This window comes from Megalops cyprinoides, chromosome 4 (assembly GCF_013368585.1).
Source record: "Megalops cyprinoides isolate fMegCyp1 chromosome 4, fMegCyp1.pri, whole genome shotgun sequence".
Taxonomy (NCBI): Eukaryota; Metazoa; Chordata; class Actinopteri; order Elopiformes; family Megalopidae; genus Megalops; species Megalops cyprinoides.
In genome coordinates this window covers 11,457,226-11,481,487 of record NC_050586.1, presented here as the reverse complement: position 1 = coordinate 11,481,487, position 24,262 = coordinate 11,457,226, and the positions used below count along the sequence as shown (strand labels likewise).

The 24,262-nt window shown below is 48.4% G+C and overlaps 1 protein-coding gene across 2 annotated transcripts in view; it reads left to right on the top strand.

Annotated features, from left to right (window-relative positions):
• LOC118776269 (disintegrin and metalloproteinase domain-containing protein 9-like) overlaps positions 1-24,262 on the top strand; it is a 32,100-nt gene that overhangs the window by 4,653 nt on the left and 3,185 nt on the right. Inside the window, exons 2-21 of one of the 2 annotated variants that reach the window (XM_036526471.1) lie at positions 1,363-1,466; positions 4,902-4,960; positions 6,522-6,600; positions 14,059-14,135; positions 16,209-16,410; positions 16,500-16,565; positions 17,258-17,329; positions 17,566-17,735; positions 18,057-18,138; positions 18,655-18,788; positions 18,911-19,082; positions 19,614-19,706; positions 20,092-20,287; positions 20,923-21,028; positions 21,175-21,358; positions 21,500-21,580; positions 21,844-21,949; positions 22,161-22,302; positions 22,511-22,589; positions 23,069-23,098. In XM_036526471.1, coding sequence (XP_036382364.1) covers positions 1,363-1,466; positions 4,902-4,960; positions 6,522-6,600; positions 14,059-14,135; positions 16,209-16,410; positions 16,500-16,565; positions 17,258-17,329; positions 17,566-17,735; positions 18,057-18,138; positions 18,655-18,788; positions 18,911-19,082; positions 19,614-19,706; positions 20,092-20,287; positions 20,923-21,028; positions 21,175-21,358; positions 21,500-21,580; positions 21,844-21,949; positions 22,161-22,302; positions 22,511-22,589; positions 23,069-23,098 — 2,234 coding nt within the window. The remainder of the gene's footprint in view (positions 1-1,362; positions 1,467-4,901; positions 4,961-6,521; positions 6,601-14,058; positions 14,136-16,208; positions 16,411-16,499; positions 16,566-17,257; positions 17,330-17,565; positions 17,736-18,056; positions 18,139-18,654; positions 18,789-18,910; positions 19,083-19,613; positions 19,707-20,091; positions 20,288-20,922; positions 21,029-21,174; positions 21,359-21,499; positions 21,581-21,843; positions 21,950-22,160; positions 22,303-22,510; positions 22,590-23,068; positions 23,099-24,262) is intronic. The other variant, XM_036526472.1, reaches the window with a different exon arrangement.

Below are 24,262 nucleotides of genomic sequence, written 5' to 3'. Positions count from 1 at the left end.
GCGCTAAAAATAGGACGGCTATACCACCCAGCCCTACTCACAGTATTGATAATACAATACAAGCTACATCTTTACTACTTCATTAGAGTGCAGGTCAGGGAAGATCATGGGAGATACCACATGCTGCCATTCCTGCAGGTCACCTGAGGCTGTTGCTTTGGGCCCCCTCTGCAGCAGAGTGCAGAATGTGATCTTGAGGTTCCTGAGCAGCCTTGTTTTAGTCTGCTCACCACAAGAATGGGCCTCAGCCAGTGTTGTGGGAGGATATTTTCATATTTGTCTTGTGGAGATCAAAGCAGAGATAAAGTGATAAAATAGAATAATAGATTGAGGTTTCTGTGACAAATTTTGAGATATTTGGTATGCTGTGAACGACAAAGTAAATATTATTATATTTTATTGTATTTTTTCTAGTGAAACATTATAGGGTGTTCTGTGTCAATCAGAAAATGGGCTTTGGGCAGCTTTAGTACTGTGTTTAATGTAGACTGTTATTCATTTCACTTTCACTTCACTTCACTTTCACTTTACATTTGACTTAAATCCTCCCATCCAGTCATTGTTAATCACATTTCTCCACTTATAGCAGAGCCATGTAGCAGTAAAACTCTTCCAGGAACACCAATGTTGCAACTGACAGCATCGGTTTTGAACAAAGACCATGTAGGCTACATGCCAGAACAAGAATCCAATCAAGGAGTTTGTTTGTTTTTTTTTAAACCACATTTAATATTACACTTGTGGGAAGGAAGGTCGTTCGCACACCAGGGGCCACGAGTGTCCACTGTGAGCGCATTATTGGCAGCGTAGGACAGGCCCGAGTCTGGCGGCCCGCCAGCTCGGGGGGGGGGGGGCTGGAAGCCCATGCGCCAGGCGGAGCTGCTGATGCGGTGTCTATCAGTGGCTCAGGGTTCCTGCAGGAAGGTGTCCTGCATTGTGCCGCCTGCTCTCTTTCCCCTGCCCCGTCCTGACCTATCACCCCAGGAAAACGGCACGCCAGCACTGTTCCGACCATGCTGACAAATCAGGCGGAGGTTGGGGGAGGAGGGAGGCTGGCTCAGTCTGATCCCGCAGTGTGGCACAGCCAAAGGTGCTGCCCGCTCAGACAGTAAAAATCAGAGGCACAGCACTTAGTGCAAAATCAATTGCACTTTGCAGAATTGCTGGTAATCCTAAAAGAGTGTTTTATGATAAAAAGTGATGCAGACACATTAGAGGAAATGGGGAAATTTCACTCAGCAGGGATAGACAGGGAACAGGGATGAGCCCTCCATGATGAGAGATGTTTGCCATTCATAGGTAATATCATTTTGCTCTGTAATACAGTGTAGAAATTCTTTTCTTTTTCACCTTTTTTCTCAGGCTCAGCCTCCCACCAGACCTCCCAGCTGTCCGCGTACGAAGTGACCGTCCCCAGGCGGATTGGGAAGCAGAGGAGAGACCTGGACAATGTGGCCTCGGACAAGGTGTGGCACCAGGGCAAAATGACAGCACATCTCACCCATTCACCCCAGGGCTCTATTCCCAGATTGTCCCCCCTCTCACCACATGCTCCATGCTATGTAATGCAGTTGGCTGAATTCAACTAGTCAGTGGAAGGAAGTCTTTAACTTTGTAACACATTGCAGTTTCATGACTTGCTACCTTTGTTTAGTGGAATGGTATGACAAATTCTTACGTTTTGAACATATTAACCTCACTGACTGTGTCAGGCCCGCCTCATTCAGCCTGGCTTCCCTTCCCTTCTCTTAGTTACTTCATTTGAGATAAATGTAGCATAAGGGTCAAATACCACAATTCAGACATGAAGCTTCCTTTCATACCATTATGTAAGAAACATATTTAAAATTTGTACTTTTTTGTGTGGTGTTGATATATGGCCTTTGTATTAGTCAGATGGATGCATTCCATAATAATGTGCATTAGGTTTAAGGGTACACTTCTCCAGTCTCCAGTCTTGCACTCTCCTGGTGTCCTGAAATTCAGGGCAGCCCTCATGATGGCTGACAGCCAGAGCTTGGTGCTGCTGGGCTTCTGGGTGAGCGCTGTGGTTATTTTTCCCACTGCAGTCCCAGCACAGTACCTCTGCTGATAACAGGCTTCCTGCTGGCTGGCTCCTCTGCACTGGGCAGTTGGCTTTCCCAGTGCTATAATGGTGGAAATCTGCCTGGAAGTATAACCAGGGTCAGTTATGTAATCCAGAGGGCACTTGGCTGGCCTGCTCTGGGAGAGGTCGGTGGTACTCTGCTGGGCAAAGGGGAAGCACTTCCTAAAAGCCAGACAAATACCATCCGGGCCCTCCCTTGTTAAGTTCAAGTGAAGTCCCACCCCCCCTCGTCCGTCCTTCGCCAGTGAAATCCGTGCTTATATCTTGATTCACTCTGGAATGTTTAAGACTTCCGTTCAGTGCTATGACAGATATGTCAGACCGAGCCAAGCTGGTTGCACACTCTGCTGCTGTGGAGTTCAGTGCAGTGCTGTGGGTGATCCAGCATTCTTGCCTGCCGGGCACGGGTTCTGAAGTTCCAGTGTGTCTGGTCGGCGTGTTTGAACACGCTTGCGGCTCAGACTCGGGAACGTTCCATCTGGGACAGAGGAGGCTGCGCTCGTCCTTCCTCTTCACACAGCGACTGTTTAATTAGAACGCGTAATGACACCGCTCTGGCAGGGGCAGGGCAAATTATAGCGTATGTCCGTGCATGGCAGGGAAAATGCAGTGTTCCACGGTGTTTTTGTGAATGGGCTTCACTGGATCCTGTGTTTGTACCACCAGATGAGGGGGGTCGGGAGGCTGCCTGCTGACATTAGAGAGCCAGGGCAAAGCTGCTGCGCTCATGTCTCCTCCTCTGAATGGAGGAAAAGTGGCAGAAAGGGGCAAAGCCCGTCGCTTTTCGGCTCTCCTAGCACTGGCCCGTTGCTCTTTCGTCCCTGTGCTCGGTTCAAAAACACTCCTCCTTTCTGTGGATCCAAAAGCACCGCAGGAACCATCTGTCAGGAACAGGTGCCCGGTCGGTGAGGGGGAAGCTACTAAGAGCAGCACGCACTAGGGCTTGGCTCTGCAAATACCTGCGGCAACAAACACAGGCAGGAGCAGCTCAGTTCTCCGCACACCTGTGTGGGCAAACTAGGCTGTCGATGCTGAAGTGTTATGCGGAGCAAATCTGTGACAGGCTGCACACATCGGTTTCACTGTGGTTTTATGAGTATGTTTTTATTCAGTAGGTCAGACCGCAGTCGTATATTTAGCCTGTCATATGGTTATTTGTTTGTTTTTAATTAAATTGCTCAGTTTTGTTACTGCATCCTGACTCTCCCTTAGCAAAATTAGATGAAGCTGGTCTGCACATTTCATCAGCAGACGCAGGTGTCTGCTTTGCCTGTGCCCAGAAGGAGCTTGAAAAATGGGATGACAACCCAAGGGTAACAGTTTCTGACCCTTGTTTATTGGTGGCTGACCCTGAGCTTGTGGCTCTGAGCTTGTGTAATCTGAGCCCTGCCACTGGACAAAAGCAAATGATTAATTATAGGCATTATATTATGCCTTTATAATTCCGTACTCTAATTTTTTTCCTGTCCAGTGCTGTTAAAATGCATATATTAATCATAATGACACAGTTGTGCTGACATAGCTTTTACTGGTATCCTTACCGCAATCAGTGTGTTTCATATAATCATGTCAAATTGACTCAAGTACCTACAAGAACAAGAAACTCGTGTACAATTGGGTAGGACCACTGTAAATTCCATTCATTAATTCTTACTTCCTTAAAATCTTTCTGTGATGTACATATTAACTGGTCTATCATCTGATAAAAAAAACTCCCACACACTGCACTTGCAGAGCACCTCTGTTTATTATAGAAAAAATGCTAATGTTTCGGTCTACTTGACCCCCATCAGAGCATACACAACGCAGAGCGATCACATGGTTTAAAAGAACTCAGCTCCGCTCTTGGTTCTGCAGATGTTTTCAATTATGCGATCAGGCAGTCAGTTCATGGGAGGAGCTATAAACACAGGGGCATGGTGGGCTCCATGAGTCAGGATTGTCTGAGGGTGGTAGCTGAGGGTGGTAGAGAGACACAGAGAAGGGGTCAGGTAAGAACCAGCTGTGCCAGGACAGCGCGGCAGAAGCAGCTGGCTTCACAGCTTCTGTCCTGGCCTGTCCTTCATCTCTCCTTTTGTCCTTTCCTGTCATGTGTTCTCTTCTTTGGCTCTCTGTCGTTGGCACGATGTGATCGAAAGGCGCCGTGTCAGAAATTTGGCAGGGGCGAAGAGAGCGCACAACCAGCGCTGTTTTCGGGAACTTTTTCATTCTTGAATTCCTGTCATCCTGCTGTTTCATCCCGCAAAGCTTCTGCAGTCCCCATCCACGATCTCTGCAGTTAGGTCAGACCTTTCCTCATCCAACCTTGTAACGCAGAGATTAGGGTCAAAGGCGCAGTCATTATGGAGCGAAGCCTTTAGCTGAGCATTACGTTAACACGTTCATTGATTCGATAGTGCTGTAGGAGAGGACAGCTGGCTCGCAGATGCTGGGCAGCAGCAGTCTGTGGTCCGTCGGCTCCCTTTTGAACTTTCCGTAACCTGAGGCGGAAAAGCTCATGGTCTGTGTGAATGAGCCAACTGCGGGCACGAGACTGTGGGGTGAGATTATCAGATGTGATGCGGTGTCATGGGCGGGCAGGGCAGGGCAGAAACCAATGCCGTACATCACTGTGCCAATGGATATCTCACCACTGATAGGACAGGACACCGGCCAATAAACACTCTCCCCTAATGGACAACTTAGTTGATGGGAGGTGGGCCGGGGGGATGGGGGGATAGGATTCAGCCATTATTTAAGCATGCCTTATGAAAACACACGGTGTAATGGATGTTTCTCTCTCTGTGTTCTGTAGGTGTCGTATGTCATCCGCGCCCAGGGGAAGGACCATGTCGTCGTCCTCGAGAAAAACGAGTAAGTTGCTTCTTCTGTGTGTCGGTCTCCTAGTCCTGAAGGAGGAAGCTTGCATGGCGTTTTCACAAGTATCGACTTGACCTGAAGCAGCAGCCTCGGTTCGGTGAACGCTTTCCGAGCCCAGGGAATGGGACATCAGGGGGGACAAAACAGTCACATTCAGGCTTCCGCTGCCACTGCATCACACTTCGACTGGTAAATGAGGTTGCCTGGGGCTCGGAATGAGCTTCCGATAACTCACAGAGAGCAGTGTGAGGGGATTAAAAAAAAAGGTCTGTGTGAATGATTTTTTTTTCAGCCCGGGTTGTGCTGGGTGAGTCTGCAGTCGGTGGCTTTTGGCGGATGGAGAGGGTGCAGCCCAGACCCTGGGTCTGGAGTCCATTAACTGAGACAGGAATGTTTTATAAAGCAATTAAAAGGAACACATCAGCGTTTCTGTTCCATCCATAAAAGTTAAAAGCTGGCAGAGCCTGAGAGGGATCAGGCTCCAGGAAGGATGCCCTCCACCTCATCCTTTGTGCTGCTGCAGAGGCGCAGAGCTCTGTGCCTGTGGCCCTGCCCTCAGACTGTGCCAGGCGCCTGTGCCAAAAGAAACCCTGTGTTTGGAACCTGCTCCTCTCGCACCTGTCCCTTACTTAAAGTTATATATTTCAGTCTCTGCCGTGAGGATTAGGCAGCGGGCAGCTCTGGCAGGATGTCTACTGAAATGGTGCTTTGAGGGAATTTGAGAGCTGATGTTTTCCCACTTGCTCTCCTGGGGGACAGTTGTAATGGTATCGAGTGTGGTCCGGGTGTTCTGAACATGGGGCTATTAGGGACAGAGCAGACCGCATCAAACAGAGGATGCTGTTCAATGAAATGTGATTAAGGACAGAAGACTGTCCAACGGCTCTTATCTGCTGGCTGTGCACGGACAACGCTAGGTCGAGATCGAGTGCTTCTTTTTTGGTCTTTGCCCCCTGGATGGCTTTTTTTTTCCCATTCTTCGAAAAATCTATATCAGCATTTCAGAGAAGTAAGGATTGAAACTAACAGAGAACTAGAATGCAGAACAGGAAGCAGCCCCTCCCTTAGCGGCCAGTGCTGTGCAGTACGGCTGTCATTCCCATGAGATATTGAGCTGTGGGGGTTTGGCAGGTGGGTCACCCGTCCCCTCCTTTTTTCCCCTTTTTTTACACCCTTCTGCAGGAAGCGTTAGTTCCCGGCAGCTGGCTGGCAGATCAAAGCGCTGCTGTGGATTAATCATTACCACCCCTGCAGACCCAAATCGCCCGCTGGACTCGCCGCTCCCGATGACGTACTGGAGAAAAATACCAGATGCTCCTCTGCAGCGTCCAGCGGAGAGGAGGGGAGGGGGCCGGCGTCGCAGCCACGCCTCCCCTCACGCTGGCCGCGCTCGGGTGCACCTGAGCTGTAGGTGCGATCTAAAAATGGATCGTCAGCACGTCCTCTCTGTGGTGCGCGGGTCACGGATTAGTCCGACGGGCCGCTGAGCTTCACCGAGCCCGTCTGCGTTCTCCTCTCCCGAAACTGTGCGTAACTGCCTTCTCTGGTCTTGCAGGCTGCTCCTTCCCGAGGACTTCACCGTCTACTCGTACGGAAAGGATGGCTCCCTGATCACAGAGAGGCCCCGCATGCAGGTAAGACAAGCTGTTAGGTTTGCCAGCAGTCAGCCGTTTAGGCAGATTCTTACCCCAAGCACCAGTCCTGGATCAGTGTCCAGCTTCAACACAAAATGGGTGGGGTTTGATGTCAGTGGTTGCATAATGATCAAGATGATTGGGGGAATGAGTGTATACAGAACCTCCCTTATCCAGGCCCAACAATCCACATAACAGTCCCTAACTGACCACATGGTGTGAGAACTGGTACTGCAGCAGTTAATTTTCAGATAAATTTTCATTTTGTTCTGCTTTACTCAGTAAATCACTGATTTTATTGCTGAAAATAGACTCAATACTTCTCTAAAAGTAGCATCAGTAGGTAATTAGACAACACAGTGTTGGACTTTATTTCCTCAAGAATCTGCCACTTTTGAAATGTGCAAAGGATCCTGCTACACTGTAAATGAGTCAAATTATGTTGCTTCCCTGTTTCTCCCAGTGGTCATCGCAACTCCTAAAACACACTTTCACGTTCTTTGTGAAGTTAGTCTATGTCATCAGTCTCAATGTCCTTTGCATTGCCAAAACAGCAAACTATTTGTCCCTCGGCATTGTCATGTTGCCAGCCGTATGCAGGATCTTTTTCAGGTGTGGCCAAGGAGCCAGACAAATATACTCTGTCTATTGGAAGGCAATGGTGCGAGTAACTTCTCTGACAAGTTAATCTCACCTTTGTGCATTCCCACAAAAGGACTGCACTGAACCACCGTCATTGGCTATTTATCTTAAATGAGTTCCTCGTTGGTGTTTACTTCCAACTGCTTCCTGTTGTGCAGGCGACAGAGATAAAAGTGAATGGGTGAGCAAGGGGATCCAAAGGACAATATTGAACAAGGAAAGAGCATGTGTTCCTCAGCGCAGGGAGTGAGTAGGAGTGGGAAATAAGCATGTCAGAACAGAAGCATCCTAATTCAATCTCCTTCTGCCAGACAGAGGAAATGCATGCAGTGGGATTAGGTTAGTTTTTTTGTCTCTCATTCTCAGGAGGTCAAATTAGATTACCCTTTAACCTCTATATGGACAGGCCAGACATCCTCAATGGACTGCATGCGCCATAACAACTGTGATTGCGATAGGGTGATGCGGCGTTTGGCCATGGGGAAATCGCCGTACGTCACCGGTTACGCAGAGGATCCCACTGCAAACAGGAGCATGACGAGGCAGCAGCAGCAGCAGCTCGGCACTCGACAGGGCCAGGGACGGGACTGGGGTCAGTGCTGATGAAAACGCGTCACGCTGATGGGAAGCCCCGCCCACTTCCTCTCAGACCCTCTCTAGGGTGCGTGATTCACTGCCAGACGGGAAGTGGTGCCAGAACATAGACCGGCCCTTATGTTTGCCGGGTAACTTGATGGGACGGAGCTGGGAGTTGGAGGTGAAACGCAAGAGGAAGAGGTTACGCTAGAAACAGCTCTGAAAGCATTTTTGGATGTTATTTCAGGTCGCTTTTTTTTTTCACCGGACATTAACTGGAAACTTATTATTCATGTGACTTCTTGTTCCTAGAGGATGCAGAAATGCTGTCCTTTCTAGAAATGTCATAATGAGATTTTTTAATTCAAGTGTTAGACTTGAGGATTGTATGTAACCTCTAGAGAATTAAGGATGCTTGGGTCTGAGAAAGGAACAGTATTATGATCAATGTCACTACACTTAAATCATAGTTGGAAGATGGCTGGCTGATCACTCTTTCCTTTTAACCCTACACACTAACTCTTGGTAGGGCCGCTTTTGTCCTGTGATGGGGACCAACTCAGTGTGTCCCTTTGGGTAGGGTATGGTCTGGATTGGGGGGGGGGGGGGGGGGGGGGGAGGGGTTGGGGAGACTGGATCAGCACCTCACAGTAGTGCAGTGGAACCTGTTACACTCTGTGAACAGACATCATTTGATCCCCTCAATGCAATGAACGCAATCACCAGACCACCTTAAATTTGCATGTGCTGCGTGGTTCTGGTACGGAAATGCAACGTGGCAATCGTGGCTATGAATTAATTGCACTTGTAAACTCTGATTTTGTGCCACAGCGACGCCGTGGAGCTTGGTGTCGTCCGTGTTATCTGGAAGCCACTGGCTCCCCACCCTCTGTACTTTGCGGTGAGGAGTTAACGAGATTATCGCACTGGCATGCAGAAACCACTGAGATCACAGCCTTGAGATGCTATCGGACCCGAAGACGAGAATACAGAAGTATTTCAGCCTTTACGAATCTATGTGCAGGAATGTGGTCACCTCAGATGTCAGTGGGGTTTTCATGTCGTTGTGAACACAAACCCACAGCTCACCCCTTGCCACTTTAGTATTAATAAACTGGGCCGAATGCAGTGGGGAGAGAAGCGTTTGTCACTCCTGTAACTGTGCAACTTTGCAGTGCGTCTCTGCCACGGTAATGATTTGCCCTGTCGCTCCTCTAATGCTGGGTGGCGACACAAGAGAGTTCACTGAGTCACTGAGTCATTATTGTAATCCACAAGTTACTTTGGACCTTAGCGGCTCACAGTTTCCACACATTACTGCCAGTGGAGTCTTTTTTTGAAGTGTTTGTTCAGGCGCCATTTCTTTGACTGATGTCATTTCTCTAAGGAATCCAAAGCAAAGTCCACCATTATGGATGTACACAACCCCAGCAGAATGTGTAAACCAGCAGAGCAGCTGGTTGACAGTGGCTTTTGACTGGCACATGTGGGATAATGGAGACCAGCAGTGGCCACGCTGCAGAGTGAATGTTATCATTCCTCTTCTAGAATCTGTTGTGTCTCGTGCTGATTTTGAGCTTTAGACTCCTGGTTTCATTCAGTCTTTGCAACATTACCCTGTGGACACAGTGAGGTCATTGTTATGTTATTTGCACGTACAGACACCCACGCATGCTCATACACACACACACACACACACACACACACACACACACACCAATCCCTAATACTTTCCGTTGCTCCACTGTGCAAGTACCTGACTCATGCTCCAGTAATTTGGCGGTTATGCCATGTGCATGAGGGTAATACAGTAAGCTGAGAGAAAGCAGGCAGTTTCACTGAGAGGATTGCTGATTTTCCCATACAGATTTATTACATTCGACATCTTTCCTTTTGTATAACTCAGACCTCGTCTATTACACTGGATTTTTCCTGCAGTTAAAAGCAAAGTCTCTGTTATTCCTGAAAACCCTGTTTTGTGCAAGCATGCCTCTGGAGCTCATGTCCCTCGGTGGGGTTTTTTTAGTGTGGGAGGAAGTTGGTGAGAACAGACAGTAACTACATCTGAGCCACCCGTTGTGTGTCCAGGCAAAAGTGTTTTCACACCAAATACACTTGTGAGATATAAGAAAATAAAAAATTAGCCAAGCTTTAATTGTCTGCTTGCTTACATTTAGGATTACAGAAAGCATGTTTTCTGTGATAGTTATTTGTTTTTGCAGTAACATCTCATAACCAAATTTAAGACATTAAGTTAAATTGCTTTTCATTGTGCACATATCCATTTATGGACTTTCTCTTTCACATATTTTAAAGCTGCAGATGTGTCTTGTACTGCAGTCAATCTTAATTCAGTTTTTATTGGATTTATTTAGATTTAATAAATGTTGTAAAAGCAATAAGACTCTAGTTCTCAACCAGGAAACCGAGGCCGCACAGCTACAGGAAGATATTTCTGCTGAACAAAGAATTGTTTATTTAGTCACATACTTTCTCCAAGGAATGAAATCTGAATAGCCTTCCATTCTTAATATGACAAGCACAAATTCACATTAATCTTGACAGCTTAAATATTTCCTGTTTACTTGACGTCAGCATGGAGTGATTCGTTTCCTTTGCAAATGCATGTAACACGTCTTTTAAGATATCGTGCTGTCCAGTCATGGTACTGAACGGACCCTCTGTGATGAAGGAAATGTAGGCCATGTAGAAGACTGAAAGGGTTATAAATACCAAAACTGAACTGAGTTGCCACAGGTGACACAGGTGACTGCTGGAGAGGGTGTAACCTCAAAGCATAAGTGTCTCAACTCCGCTCCACCAGACATCTGCACTCATCTGTGAAGAGGGAGAGCAGCATGGTCTTTAGTGAATGCAGCCTCAGCTTGTGTTTTCTGAAGAGTTCTCAGTAAAACTGAGCAGATCGTAAGATGTTGAATCACTCCTAACAACAGGAAAGGGATTGGTTGAGACTTCTTGTTTCTTTTATCAGCTTCTGTGCCCAGCCCCCGCATTCTGTGAACTACAAACAGCTCAGTTAGTCGTTTGTTTCGAAATACTGGGAATCCGGGCTGATCTCATCAGTGTGAAAGCAAAGTGTGGTGGTATTTCTGGGAATGAAGAGAGTAAGGAACAGCAAACGGATGTAGAATTGGCCGCTCGTCCACTTGCAGGCTTACCTCGGTGGCCGTAACGCCTTGGTCACAGTGGGGCCTAGCAAGAGTGTAGAAAAGGGTTAAATTACTGCATAGCAGTTTTCCATTTTCTGTTAATCGATCAGTGAAGTAAAGATTCGCAGAAGTCTTCCAGATGCCCCCCCCCCCCCCCGCCCCCCCCTTTGAATGTCTGTCATCACGTTAAGCCTTTAGAGCAGACATTTACTTTGGAAGCAAACCCAGGGGCTGGCCGCCTTCTCCTGGACTTTGCAGGCCGTTGACGGGGCTGCGGGTGCCTTCGTAGGCACGCCGGGCTCCCTGTTTTTGCTTTGTTTACACACCCTCATCAGCGGCTGTTATAAGCGCCCTGCCACGTGGGGTGAGCCTGATCTCCATGTACCAACAGGGAATGACAAACCCTGCGGACCCGCTCCGAGGTGAACCTGCCCGAGTGTGCGGGGAAGGGAGGGGGCTGTTGACACGACCCATAATAGCTCGTCTAATTCCTGACTGGCCGCTGAAGAATGCCTCTCATTGTACTGCATTGAATATGTCATCCCTGCCAGGACATAATACCGTCTCTCTCTCTCTCTCTCTCTCTCTCTCTCTCTCTCTCTCTCTCTGTCTCTCTCTCTCTCTCGTTCCGGGTATATCACTCACTGTCTCTTTCTGTCTCTTTCTCTCTGGGTTTATCACTCACTGCTTCTCTCTCTCTCTCTGTCATGAGTGGAGATGTTTTTTATTGTTGGAGGGCAGGGCGGTTCCCTGTCTCCCCTCTATTTGCTACTGCCAGTGGATAAATTTGAATGTGATCATCAGATAGCATAACTTGCTAGCCTTGAGTTAAAAAAAGTAGTCATATTCCAGTGTATGTTTTTCTCCATCTGTGTGATTGTGCTGCATGGCAATTTCTGCCATTCTGCCAGGGTAGGATTTCATCAGTAGTCTCATAGATGAACCCACAAGCCTCTCCATAAACACACACTTTACATGTGGCTAATGAATTCTCTCAGATGAACTTTGGGTTAAGGACATCTTAGTATCATTACAGTGACACGACAACAAACATCAACTTTTTTGTACTTTAGCTGGAGCTAAAGTAATTTGCAAGATAATCATCTGAGGAGCAAGCTGCCAGGACTGGTCCCTAGTAGGCAAAGCTCACAGCAGGACAGTGATAGCAGGAAGATCCTCCTCATTCTTCAGGCTGGGAACCGCGGGGCCCTGCACAACAGGAAGTCTTTTACACGATCCTGTGGGAACCATACAGGAACTGAGTGTGGATCCTGCTCTGAGCCAAGCCACCGCAGAGATGGACTCAGTTTCCCATCTCTGAGGCTCAATAAAAATTCCTGGATGTGAGAGTTTACAAGCACCACTCTTCACTTGATTGCTTCAGGTCAGCCTTTTGCTGTGCTTAATTACACTGCAGTTTCTCCTCTATCGATCAACAAGGCAAATACTGGGAAACATGAAAAAGCAGTGTAATGACAGGTTCTTCCCCAACGCTGGCAAAAATAAGCACACTGAATATCTTTGGGGATGAAGAAAAAAAAAAAAAAACGGGAGATGTTTCTCAGTGGTACTGCATTGATCTCTCCCTCGATGTATCAAACTGCAGGTCAGTAGACATCTCACTTTTCCCCTCAAGATGCCGAAAAAGAAGGGCTTATCAGACAGCATGCTTGGCGCGTTTTCACCCCGAGTGGAAGCCCTTGTTTCTCTGACGCACTGGTGACAGTGAGGGCTTTGTGTGTCTCCCCCCTCGCTCACAGAACAGAGAGCCACAGTGATGCAGCGGCCACATTATGGTATTGCCCCCCCTTTCAGACTGGGAGATATACCAGGCTTGATTAATACTATTAAGTAAATATTTTCTCCGATTAACTGATTAACGGATTAAAGCCGTGGAGGAGTCGGGGCACAAGCTTCTCGCTCGTCTGCGCTCTATTTGCGGTCTCGCAGAGGCAAGGTACGAGACCGCGCATCAAGCGGTGAGCGAATTTGGTTATCTGCCCACTAGCACCGAATGCCGTCGCTCACTCGGAATTTGCCAGGGCAGGATGCTGTGCCGTTGACTCTGTGGCGGCTGTGACCTCCCTCAGAGTTCGGCAGCCACAGAGAGTGAGGAGAGAACTGCACTTGTGCTGCACAAAGGCCAAACCCTGTTAGAGACACCCACTCCTAACAGCAGTCTAAATCTCTTTCTGTCTAGCACCCTGCTTGTTCTGCCTTCCTTAGGTCTGGAGGATTTGATCGCTCGCTGACATCCAGATTACAGTATTTGTATGCTATGTTTAACCTGGAATGCAGTCGCAGAGCAATTTTTAACTCGGCGTTCAGGGTGACCTGCTATCTGGATTTCTTTGTAGTTAACACCAATACTCCTATGAATAGCTTGTAGGCTGTGCTTTTCTGTATCTTTCTGTGTCTTTCTCAGCTGCAGTGCATGACATGTTTTGAAGACTGCACATATGCAAGGCATCAAGAGTTGGACAATTAGGTCATGCTATTGCTTGAGTGCTTAGGGTTGCCAGGTTTTTTTTTTTTTCTCCTGACTGGGAGAGGCCAAGGGAACACTGGTGAGAGGGGGAGACATTACACTCATAATCTACAGCACTGAATATGCCTTTGTTTGGAGATGTCGTGTGAGTACATCACTTCCTGCTTTAATGTATTGTTTTGGGAAAACGATATCTACCTTGCCCCTTTCTTTCACCATCGGGCCCCTTTCCAGTCTTGGACGAGTTTAGACCACCCACTGGAAAACGCAGTCCGAGACTCCAAACACCCTGAGCGAAACTTGGCTATCAGTATCACTTTGCCGTTGTGCAAGGATCTAAGCGGAAACAGGCTGACTTCTGACTTTCAAAAGCTCTCGCCAGTGTGCCGATCTCCCCAAAGTTACAAATACAGGAAAAGAAGCGTTTCACCCCACACAATGGTCAGAGCTAATGACTTGTCTCATCCTTTAAAACAGGTTCCTGTTTAAATCCCCCCACCAGCCGCCATCCTGTTACTTTGCGCTTTGATCATGCGTGACATGTGGAAGTGACCTCTGACCTCTCACATCTCCTCTCCGCAGAATCATTGCCACTATCAGGGTTACGTGGAGGACGTGGAGGGTTCGTCGGTGGCCCTGAGCATCTGCTCCGGCCTGAGGTAAGGGGATTGTCACCGCCCGCTCTGCCAACACTCGGCCGGGGAAGAGAAAGTGGATTAGAGGGCAGGGGTCAGGATTACTGGCCGGCCGTGGGCTGAGGCACGAGGCGCAACCCCAAAGCCCCTTTCCATTATTCATGGCCCCAGCAGCAGTCCGGCAGACACCTCTCCCATCAAGCTGTGGGGTTAAGTCTCTTCCACCTCCCCGTCACTGGTAGTCCTCACAGGCAAGATTTAAGGTGAAAGAATCTTGTTGCCACCTGCTCTCAAAGACACCCTGTGGCCTCCTGAAGCAGCAGGGCTGGGGCTGACTGACATGGCTGACAGCAAAGTGAAGAGTGCATCTGTTTAACCTGTGGGCTTTTTATTTGTTTGTTGGTTAGTTATTGCTTTAGAAGGAAGGCAACTTATGCCTGCTCATGGGTAGGAAAGGGGATTGTGAGCTGTTTTTTGTGCTTGCAGAAAGGTCCCTTTTTCTGCACTGCCTCAGAACATCTACATTATATAACAGCGCAGGGTCATTAGATTTAATTACAACCAACTGTTGTTTTTTGGCTCTTTTTTTCTTTCCAGTTTCCAGGGCAGCAGTGAGCAGGACACTGAACATGATAGAAACGTCCTGAAAAGGCCGTTTTCTCTCACTGTCAATTCAGTGACACAATTGGATTATTCCCGCGGTTTGCAGAGAAACTGCTGGTCTGTGAAGGGGAGGCGGTGACCCGAAACGTGGCGTAGTGTCAGCTTCGGGGCGAGCTTCGGCGGGCCGCTGAAACCTCACATGTGCAGCACGTGCGCCGTGACTCGCCGTTGTTTCATCCAGCTCCGGGTGGAATTCCTGGTCCCGTTTAGAGTAAACACGCACGTCTGCACAGTGTCCGAATTTTGCTCCTTTAATGACTCGGTGACAGCTTAGAGATCTAGAGTGTTACGACTGAAATGTCCTTGCACCTATGAACGCGCAAGGAACCTGATCTGTCAAAAAAGATATAGCTGCATTCAACTTGTGTGAGAAATTTCCTTTGTGGTGATAATGATAATTCTCTGCACCCATCACACGAGGGCATTTGGGGAAAAGAAATTTCACTTGTGACGGCAGGGGTCAATAAGACGGTCACATAATGCCTGCCAAGTACCGTAGCACAGTTAAAAGACTGTAAGCCTTTCTCTCTCTCTCCCCACAAAGTGGATAAGGGGCCCAGGAAGGAAAGTCAACTCGCAGCCAGTAATCTCCCAGGAATCCGATCCAGAGCCAGGAGTTACGCACACTTCTCGGGAGAGGGAGGGGCACCGTATACCATGTAGACAAGAACACAAACAAGAGACGGATGATTTTCGCTTGCTCTAGTATCCGGCATGCATGTGCTTTGGCGACGTGAATGTCCGCCTGTTACACCAGTGAAGCAAATAACTGAAATGGGCTGGAGAGTAGAAATGGGGATTAGGCTCACTTTAACAGAGGGCCCTTCAGAGGCTTGGAATATAGTCTTGGTTTGGAATAGAGGCAGCCCTGGGTGACTGATGAAATAACTCCTCTTGTCCTGAGACAACCAAGAAGTGAAGTAGATAATGGCACTATCAATGTTCAGCGCAAGGTATTTTTCCCCTGTTGGGTCAGGTTTGCTCTTCCCTGAAGAGCCAAAGCCGCTTCCTCCCGTTAAGGGCTCAATTGGTTGTCTTGTTTTGACCTCCTCGATTCGGTTCAGCAAGCTTGCTCTGAGGACAAGCTGTACTTTTGGTCCTATCAGAAGACTAAGCATGACTTTGATCAATGTGTAATTTCCAAAGTGCTGCACTTCAGGGGATATATAGTAATTAACGAGCAGAGCCGGCACGCTGCCCTTCTGTCTACAGTCCACTCCCCTATAGTAGCACATTTTGGGAGTGTGGTAATGACATAGTCCATGTAACAAGAAACTGATTAAACTGACGCTGAATAGAAGAGAGAACATCACCACAATTATTCTTTTAAGGCTTACGGCAGGTCCTCTTCATTATCAAGCTCGGCGGTTTTGATGTGGGCGGGAACGTTGCAGACTGTCATCAGAAGGCGCGTTTCTGTGCTTCGACCTGCAGGGGTGTCCTGCACATGCGTAACGGGAGCTACGGGATCGAGCCCCTGGAGTCCTCCTCGGGCTTCCAGCACCTAGTGTATCGGCTGGAGGACGTCCAGACAGAGCCCCTGCAGTGCGGGACGCCCCACTCGGGAACGGAGGAGGGGACAGGGTCGGAACAGCACCACGACCCGCGCGAGGTCCCCGTCAGCCAGCTGCTGAGGGTGAGTGACGGCCCTGCTCTCTGCTGCAAGCGCAAGGGCCCGTGGCCCCTGTGTCGCTATGGTAACGCCTGCGTTTGCTGCTCTTCTAGAGAAAACGGGCTGTGCTGCACCAGACACACTACGTGGAGCTGCTGCTTGTGGTGGACAACGAAAGGGTGAGTACCCTACAATAAAAAGCAGTACACTGCATTACAGTATAATGCAGTATCCTACAGTAGACAACACTACAATACAGGACACTAGAGTCTACTAAACTACAATATAATGCAGTACCCTATAGTACACCTCACCACAACGCAATGCAATACATTTTTGATCTCTCAATGTGATATTCAAATTCAGGTTTCTGCAGTGCAGGTAGAAAATAAGCCACAAGGCAAATACAATATACAAAGCATGTTCATGAAAAAAGATTAAAAAAACAGCTTAACTCTTCCTCTGTCTGTCATGGTTGGGTCACTTTTGTGCTGCTGTACACATCACTTTTATACTGTAGGTCAAGTAAGTTTTACTTGTCAAGTAAGTTTTTGCAATGCTTCACTGCAACAGACATAGAAAAATTAGTAAATATTTCTAGTACAGCCTTCAGTTATATTCATTTATGGTTATGGTTGGGATCCAAGTAATTGAGTAATGGGATCTAATTTTATTGCAATACAGAAGGGCCCCTGTTGTCCTGCAGATGTTGTGGAATAACTGTGTTGAAACAGATCATGTGCTTGGATGCTGTGTTCATATTCCTCCTCGGGCTCTCAGGATTTACCTTGGCTTGATGTCCTTTGAGTTTCTGCAGTGTGTGTGTTGTAGGACCATACCAATACTACTCTCTCTACCTGCTTCCTGCCAGTTTTCCTACATGAACAGGAACCAGACAGCTGTGAGAGAGGAAATGGTTCATCTCGCCAACTACGTCGACAGCGTGAGTACAGTACTTAAGGCGGAGCGGCTCGTTAGTGTTCAGGTTGCAGCTCACGCCCATAGATGGCAGCGCCCTTGACTTGAGTCAGCAGAAAGGAGCCAGTCAGATTTCCAGTTTAGTCTGTGCATTGTAAATGCCTTTTCTCTTGATCACAAACCCAGTGCTCATATTGAGTGGCAATAGTTCTCCATTATACCTGACGAACACCCCCACCCTTCCCCACTCTCTGATGTCAGATGTACGTGGCCTTAAACATCCGCATTGTGCTGGTGGGGCTGGAGATCTGGAACCAGCAGAACCTCATCAACACGGACGGCAGCGCGGGGGAGGTTCTCGGCCGCTTCGTCCAGTGGAGGGAGCAGCAGCTGGTTCCCCGACGCAGACACGACAGCGCCCAGCTGATCCTGTGAGTCCCCGCCCCCTCCACTGCTCAACCCCGCCCACCACACCACAAGCCCCCACCCCTCTCCACACCCCCTGTCCCCATGAACATCAATATTACGTTATTGTCATTCAGCGACTTCCATATGTTACAGTTTTTTAACATGCCCTTCATTTATAGGATATTTACTGAGGCAATTGTGTGTTAAGTACCTTGCCCACAGGTACAGCAGCAGTGCCCCAGCAGGGAATCCAACTGGCAACCTTTTGTAACAAGCCCTGCTCCTTACCACTATGCTTCACTGCCGCCCCATTCTCACTCTCTGTGCTCTCCTTCTTCCCCCAGGAAGAAGAGCTTCGGGGGCACCGCGGGGATGGCGTTCGTCAGCACGGTCTGCTCTCGGAGTCACGGCGGAGGGATCAACGCGGTACGTCACTCTGCATCAGCCAGGCCTGGCTGATCCCACAGGCTGGCTGTCACCTCACAGCAGCCAAAGCGAGCCAAACCTTCTTTTACACTCACTATGAAACAGGCAGCATTGCCATAGGCAGACATTCTGAAATACCGCCTTTCTCACTGATTTAAGCCCAGCGAATGATGTGTAGAAGTGTCTCGCATACTCATTTGTTGGGAAGTGTGCAGTTTATTGAAAAACATGCTCTTAGTCTTACTCCTCCCAGTTTTAAAAGGTCTTTCAAGTTGAAAGTTGTTTCCAAATAAACTTACTTTTTATACTCTAATATTAAAAATGCTTGTTTTTTTTTATTTATCCTTGTAATACTTAACATAGAACACGATGTATTTTACTGTACTGTGACTATGAATGTGGGCATTCATACTGTATAAGCCGCACATACGTAGTTATTTAAGCTTATTTAAGTCATAATCTTGAGCCCGAGACATGATGTGCGGTCTGACTGGCTCCTCTTATCTGGGTTCGCAGTACACCAGCAACAACATCCAGTCGTTCGCGTCCATCGTCGCCCACGAGCTGGGACACAACCTTGGGATGAACCACGATGACGACCGCAACTGCCACTGCAGCGTCGAAAGCTGCATCATGAACTCCGGCGCCACGTGAGTGTGCCCGGCCCCCCCGGGCCCCCCCCCCCCCCCCCGTCGTCACGGCTACCTGTCCATCACAGTGCTCCGCCTCTCCCCCGACTCTAACCCCCTCCCCTGCCCCCCCCCCTTCACAGCGGCTCACGCAACTTCAGCAGCTGCAGTGCCGACGATTTCGAGAAGCTGATCCTCAACAGCGGGGGCAGCTGCTTGCTGAACATCCCACGCCCCGACGAAGCCTACAGCGCCCCCTACTGTGGCAACAAGCTGGTGGACGTGGGCGAGGAATGTGACTGCGGCTCGGATAAGGTGAGGAGCCGCAGAGAGTGTGCGTGAGAGAAACCTGTCTCCCATGTTCATTTTAATTCAACATTGGAGAAATGTCTTTGCCACCTTGAATGTATTCTTTGTAAAACGACCAGCAGTTTACTCTGAAATGACCATTTTTCATTTATGTAAAATTTGTACTTTAAATTGGCATATTTCTGGAAGTCCATAGACATGTGGGTCAAGTCACAGTGGCCTAATAAAGCTGATTTATAATTGCTTGGTGTATCCAGCTAAGCACTTTCCCTTGGTTGAATTTCTAGCAGAGTTGCCGGTTCGTACACCCGCATGGATATTCCCGGCATCAGTGACAGGCTTGTTTGGATTCATGCTGCCGCTGTGAAAGGGGAGAGCACCAGCCCTGAATTTCAATCAGGGCCGGGTCTCAGGGCGCTGATGTGTTTGCCAGCCTCTGGCTGCAGATGGGGCGAGCTTGTGTGCGCGTACTGGGGAGAGAGAGAGAGGACCGCAGAGCTGTACTTATCACCCCCAAACTCTCTCTCTCCCATGCAGGAATGTGAGAAAGATCCCTGCTGCGAGGCCAAGACCTGCAAGCTGAAGACCGGGGCGCAGTGTGCTGACGGAGTGTGCTGCAAAAACTGCCAGGTAGGTACTGTAACACTGTGTCATTACATTACATTACATGAATGTAATGTCAACAGGCCACCCTGTGGATTGGACACCAGACGTCTTCAAATACCATTACCCACAGGCCTGTCGCTGCAGCGCTTAGTATATCAGGGCAGTTTCTTTTGAGATGGTCCAGCAGTATCCCTAAGCCTTGCAGCCTTCTGCTTGTACGGCCTTGTGTGTTGACTCTGTTCCCGAGACAGCAGACAACTGGTTTTATGCTTGATGAGAAGCACTTGGAGCGTCCAGCCAGTCCGCAGTGCCTGGAGAATTTATTCCCACACTCGTTTCCATTCCTCCCTCCTCCCCACCCCTCCACCCCTTTTTTTTTTTCCTCCTCCTTCCTCTCCTCCTCTCTCAGTTCTTGCCGGGCGGGACGGTATGCAGAGGCAGCCTGGACGAATGCGACCTGCCGGAATACTGCAACGGCTCCTCCCCCGTCTGCCAGAGCGACGTTTTCAAGCAGAACGGCCACCCTTGCAAGGAGAGCCAGGCCTACTGCTACAATGGCAAGTGCCAGAATTACGACAGGCAGTGCCAGGCCATCTTTGGGCCAAGTGAGTACCCACATCTTTCATTCATGAGTCTGCCACATTGCCTACTGTTAGAGGTCTGATCCACAGGGTCCTTAGAGGAATTATTTAGGTTACTTAGATTCCAACAAGCACATTAATGGAGAAAATCAAATTTATAAGTAATCTTGCATTTGTCCTGTCATTATGGTCTTGTTAGTGGACCTAACTTACTTAGGAGGAAAAAGGCTTTTGCGATACAGTCTATAAATTGTGTCTGACTGCCCTCTTGTGGTGAAATGTCTGTAGTCCATTGTGGAGGCTCTCATGCAGCTAGCTCAGTGTGCAGTAGTGCAGCAAGCCTCTTCCACTAGAAGCCAAATAAAGCCTTTGGTGCAATAAAAACTGTAAACATATTACATCAGCTGCTTATGTCTGTAAATTACACTGGGGTGAGACACATCTCTTGTGAGTTTTCATTACTGCACATAATAAGGTAGCATTTAGCTCCTACACTTTTTGACTAGATGGTTCTCACTTGAGCAAGACATGTTTGGCTGACAGCATTAAGTAATAATGTAATTCGGTATTTAAATGCAAACTACTTTGATGAAGTGTGGATGAAACTGGTAGAGATGCATCCTGTCAAATTCAGTGAGTCTCCTCATTTTTGTGTGCAGAGGCCAAGGCTGCCCCGGACCTCTGCTTTAAAGATGTTAACCTGAAGGGAGACCGGTTCGGAAACTGCGGCTACCAGGGCCACGGCTACAAGAAGTGTGAAACCAGGTCAGTCTGAACGCCCCGTCCCACACGCATGTACAGCACATACGCATGAAAGCCACAGCCATCTGTACTGTCATGCTGGGATCTCTGGTTTGCACGCGTTTGCCCTCTGACCGCTCTGGGCCATTTCGTGACCGCGGTCTCCACAGGAACGCCATGTGCGGGAAGCTGCAGTGTGAGAACGTGGGGTCGGTCACGGTCTTCGGCATCGAGCCGTCCATCATCAAGACGCCCGTCGCTGGAACAAAGTGCTGGGGGGTGGACTTCCTGCTGGGCTCGGATGTCCCCGACCCGGGCATGGTGAACGAGGGGACCAAGTGTGGGGAAAACAAGGTACTACGTCTCCATCTAGCTGCTGTTGCCTAATTTAGGTAGTCCGCCCACCTCAGATCACTTCTAGTGGCTGCATTAATAGCTAAGTGGGTCTAAGTGCATATACTGAGTGGGTTTGTCTCCTGTTCGTTTTGCTCTCAGGTGTGTTTGAATTACCAGTGTGTGAGTGTTGAGGTGCTGAAATATGATTGCGACGTCCAAAACAAATGCCATGGTCATGGGGTAAGTCCTAGCATAAAATACATCCCCTCTCCTTCCCTTCTCAAATGAACACTGTCAGTATCATGCCATGCTGCAAACCTAACACTAATCTATACATCCTCGTTCTGTTGTTAACAAAAGTAGCTCAGCTGATTCCAAGAAGATATCAATCATATGAGTTTAATCTCCTTAATGCAATCAGCTTCATTCCACATGAGACCTCATTTTTCTTCTGAGTGGTTGGTTTGAAATGTGAGTCTTTGTTTCCTGACCCGCTCCCCCAGGTATGCAACAGCAATAAACATTGCCACTGTGACAACGGCTGGGCCCCTCCCAACTGCGAAGCCAAAGGCTACGGGGGGAGCGTGGACAGTGGCCCCACGTGGAATGGTGAGACAACAGGACAGTAGCGTCCCCCTATCAGCCGAGTGCTGGCAGGGTCCTACTGCATGCTGACTGATGAGGCTCTCCGCAGGCCCCTTGTTACGTGTTGTCTTCCCACTTAGAGAGCTTGTGCTTGGTGTCTAACCGCACAGCCACTGCAGCTGTGCCAGAATGGGGCCGACCTGAGCATCCGCCCTCCTTCCGTTCTTCCCTACAGACAAAGACACCTCCACGAGGGACGGCCTGCTGGTCTTTTTCTTCCTGGTGCTCCCCCTGCTGGCGGTCGGCCTCTACGTCTTCTTCAGGAGGAACGAACTGCGACGGCGCTTCTGCAGGAAGAAGAGATCCCAGGGCTACGAGTGAGTGCCGCAGTGCAGGACTCTGGACTGCAGCCGGGAGCGCGGCTGGGCTACAGCAGCTCCCCCTGTCACTCCGCTCTGCAGATGGGTATTTCAGAATGAGGCCATGCAGGACTGGCAATGCTAGGGTAGCCCCTATTGCTCTGGTTGCTGTTAAGGAGATAGCCCCGCCCCTTTTACTGTGTGTAACCTCAGCATTCCCGTACAGGGCTGACAGCAGACCCCAGGCAAACAGCAGCCGAGGACCGCCCCCGAGAAGCAGCTCCAACAACATCGTCAAGGACGGAGTGAGTGACCCCCCCCCCCATACACTGAATGCTAACTTCACGCATGTGCTGAGAAAGTGACAAATAAACCACTAAAAATAACCGGATCACACTTTTAACCTGGCTATAGTTTAGTCTAGTGTAGATGCCCTTCCTCCATGTTTTATGCTTTGTGTTTCTTTGTTTGTCTGTCTGTATTCATAAGGCCCTGTGTTGATCTTTTCCCAGATTTAATTACCCAGATTTCCAAAGGAGTTAGTCTCTCTGTCATGATGAATGTTTTTTTTATATAATAATACGGGGTATTCTGCGTAACTAAACTACAAATATGTGCTCCGCTTACATGGAGAAATACGGGTAGAACTGCACTTGACTTGGTTATCTTTCAGTATGCCCCCCTCGTGTGGGATAGATCAAAGTGTGATAACAAACATGTGTTAAAGTGTTGAAAGTATGTGACAATGACAAGATTCCTCTTCTCTCCCCTCTGTAAAAAAAAGCACCAGGTTCAGTTATTACCACCAGAGGAGGTAAATGACATGGTATCTTTGGTCTTTTGGAGTGGGTCTTTCAGGCATCGCTGCTGCTTTAGGGACCCTGTTGCACCCTTCTGACCTGTTGGCACACCACCTCAGGGATTGGCCACAAGGCCCCTCTGTCACCAGCCTGTCATCAGCTGCTGGACACCAGGGTGTTTCTATCACTTACACATCCTTCTGAGGGCTAGGGAGTCCTACAGAGGGAGGCAGCGTAGCATAGTGGTTAAGGAGGAGGATTCGTAACCAAAAGGTTGCCATTTCAATTCCTCGCTTGGACACTGCTGCTGCACCCTTGGGCAAAGTACTTAACCCCCAGTTGCCTCAGTAAATATCCAGCTCTATAAAATGGATAACATTGTAAAAAACTGTAACCGATGTAAGTCGCTTTGGATAAAAGCATCTGCTAAATGCCAATAATAATAATAAGGTAATGTACAGATATAAGGTGTCTCAAAAAAAGAAATTTCCCACAGATTATGAATACTATATGACAAATGTAATTGGAGAGAATAATACAGAAAACTAAGATCGATATTCAGTACGCTTATTTTGGAGGCATGGACATGCCGAAGCTGATAACTGGCTTTTCAGAGGAGGGGTTTTGTGGCCTTTGGGTTGTGAGAAAAGCAAGCATGCTTCTGACTTTCCCTCTTCTTGCTAATCTACTCGACCCTCTACTAACCTGTTTTGCAACAGGACACCTGTGTCTTTGATTGTGTGTTCTTTTGGTAAAGGTTGCACATTTTCCACACTCTTTCACACCACCCCACCCTCACCTTGTCCTCGCCTCCCTCTCGCAAAAGAGCATCGGCACTTTCTCGCATTGCGCCACACGAAAAGCTCTTTTGCCCTGCAAAGTCTGGTCTGTTTGTGTTTCGATTTAGCACTTTCATCACTACCACACAACTTTGTCGTTTCATCACCACAGCACAACTCACTGCTTTGTGAGTCGCTCTGGATCAGTGACAAAATGTTAAGACATAAGTGACAACAAAACTGGTAATCATGGCATTACTTCAGAATGGTGGCTGGCATTACATTGTAGGTAGCAGTGTCTGGACTTACAACTGCTAGGAATAATTAATAGAGAGATATATAGAGTATATCAGGCAATGTTGACAGTCTGATTTTTGGATCACTGTCTGTTGTGATCCC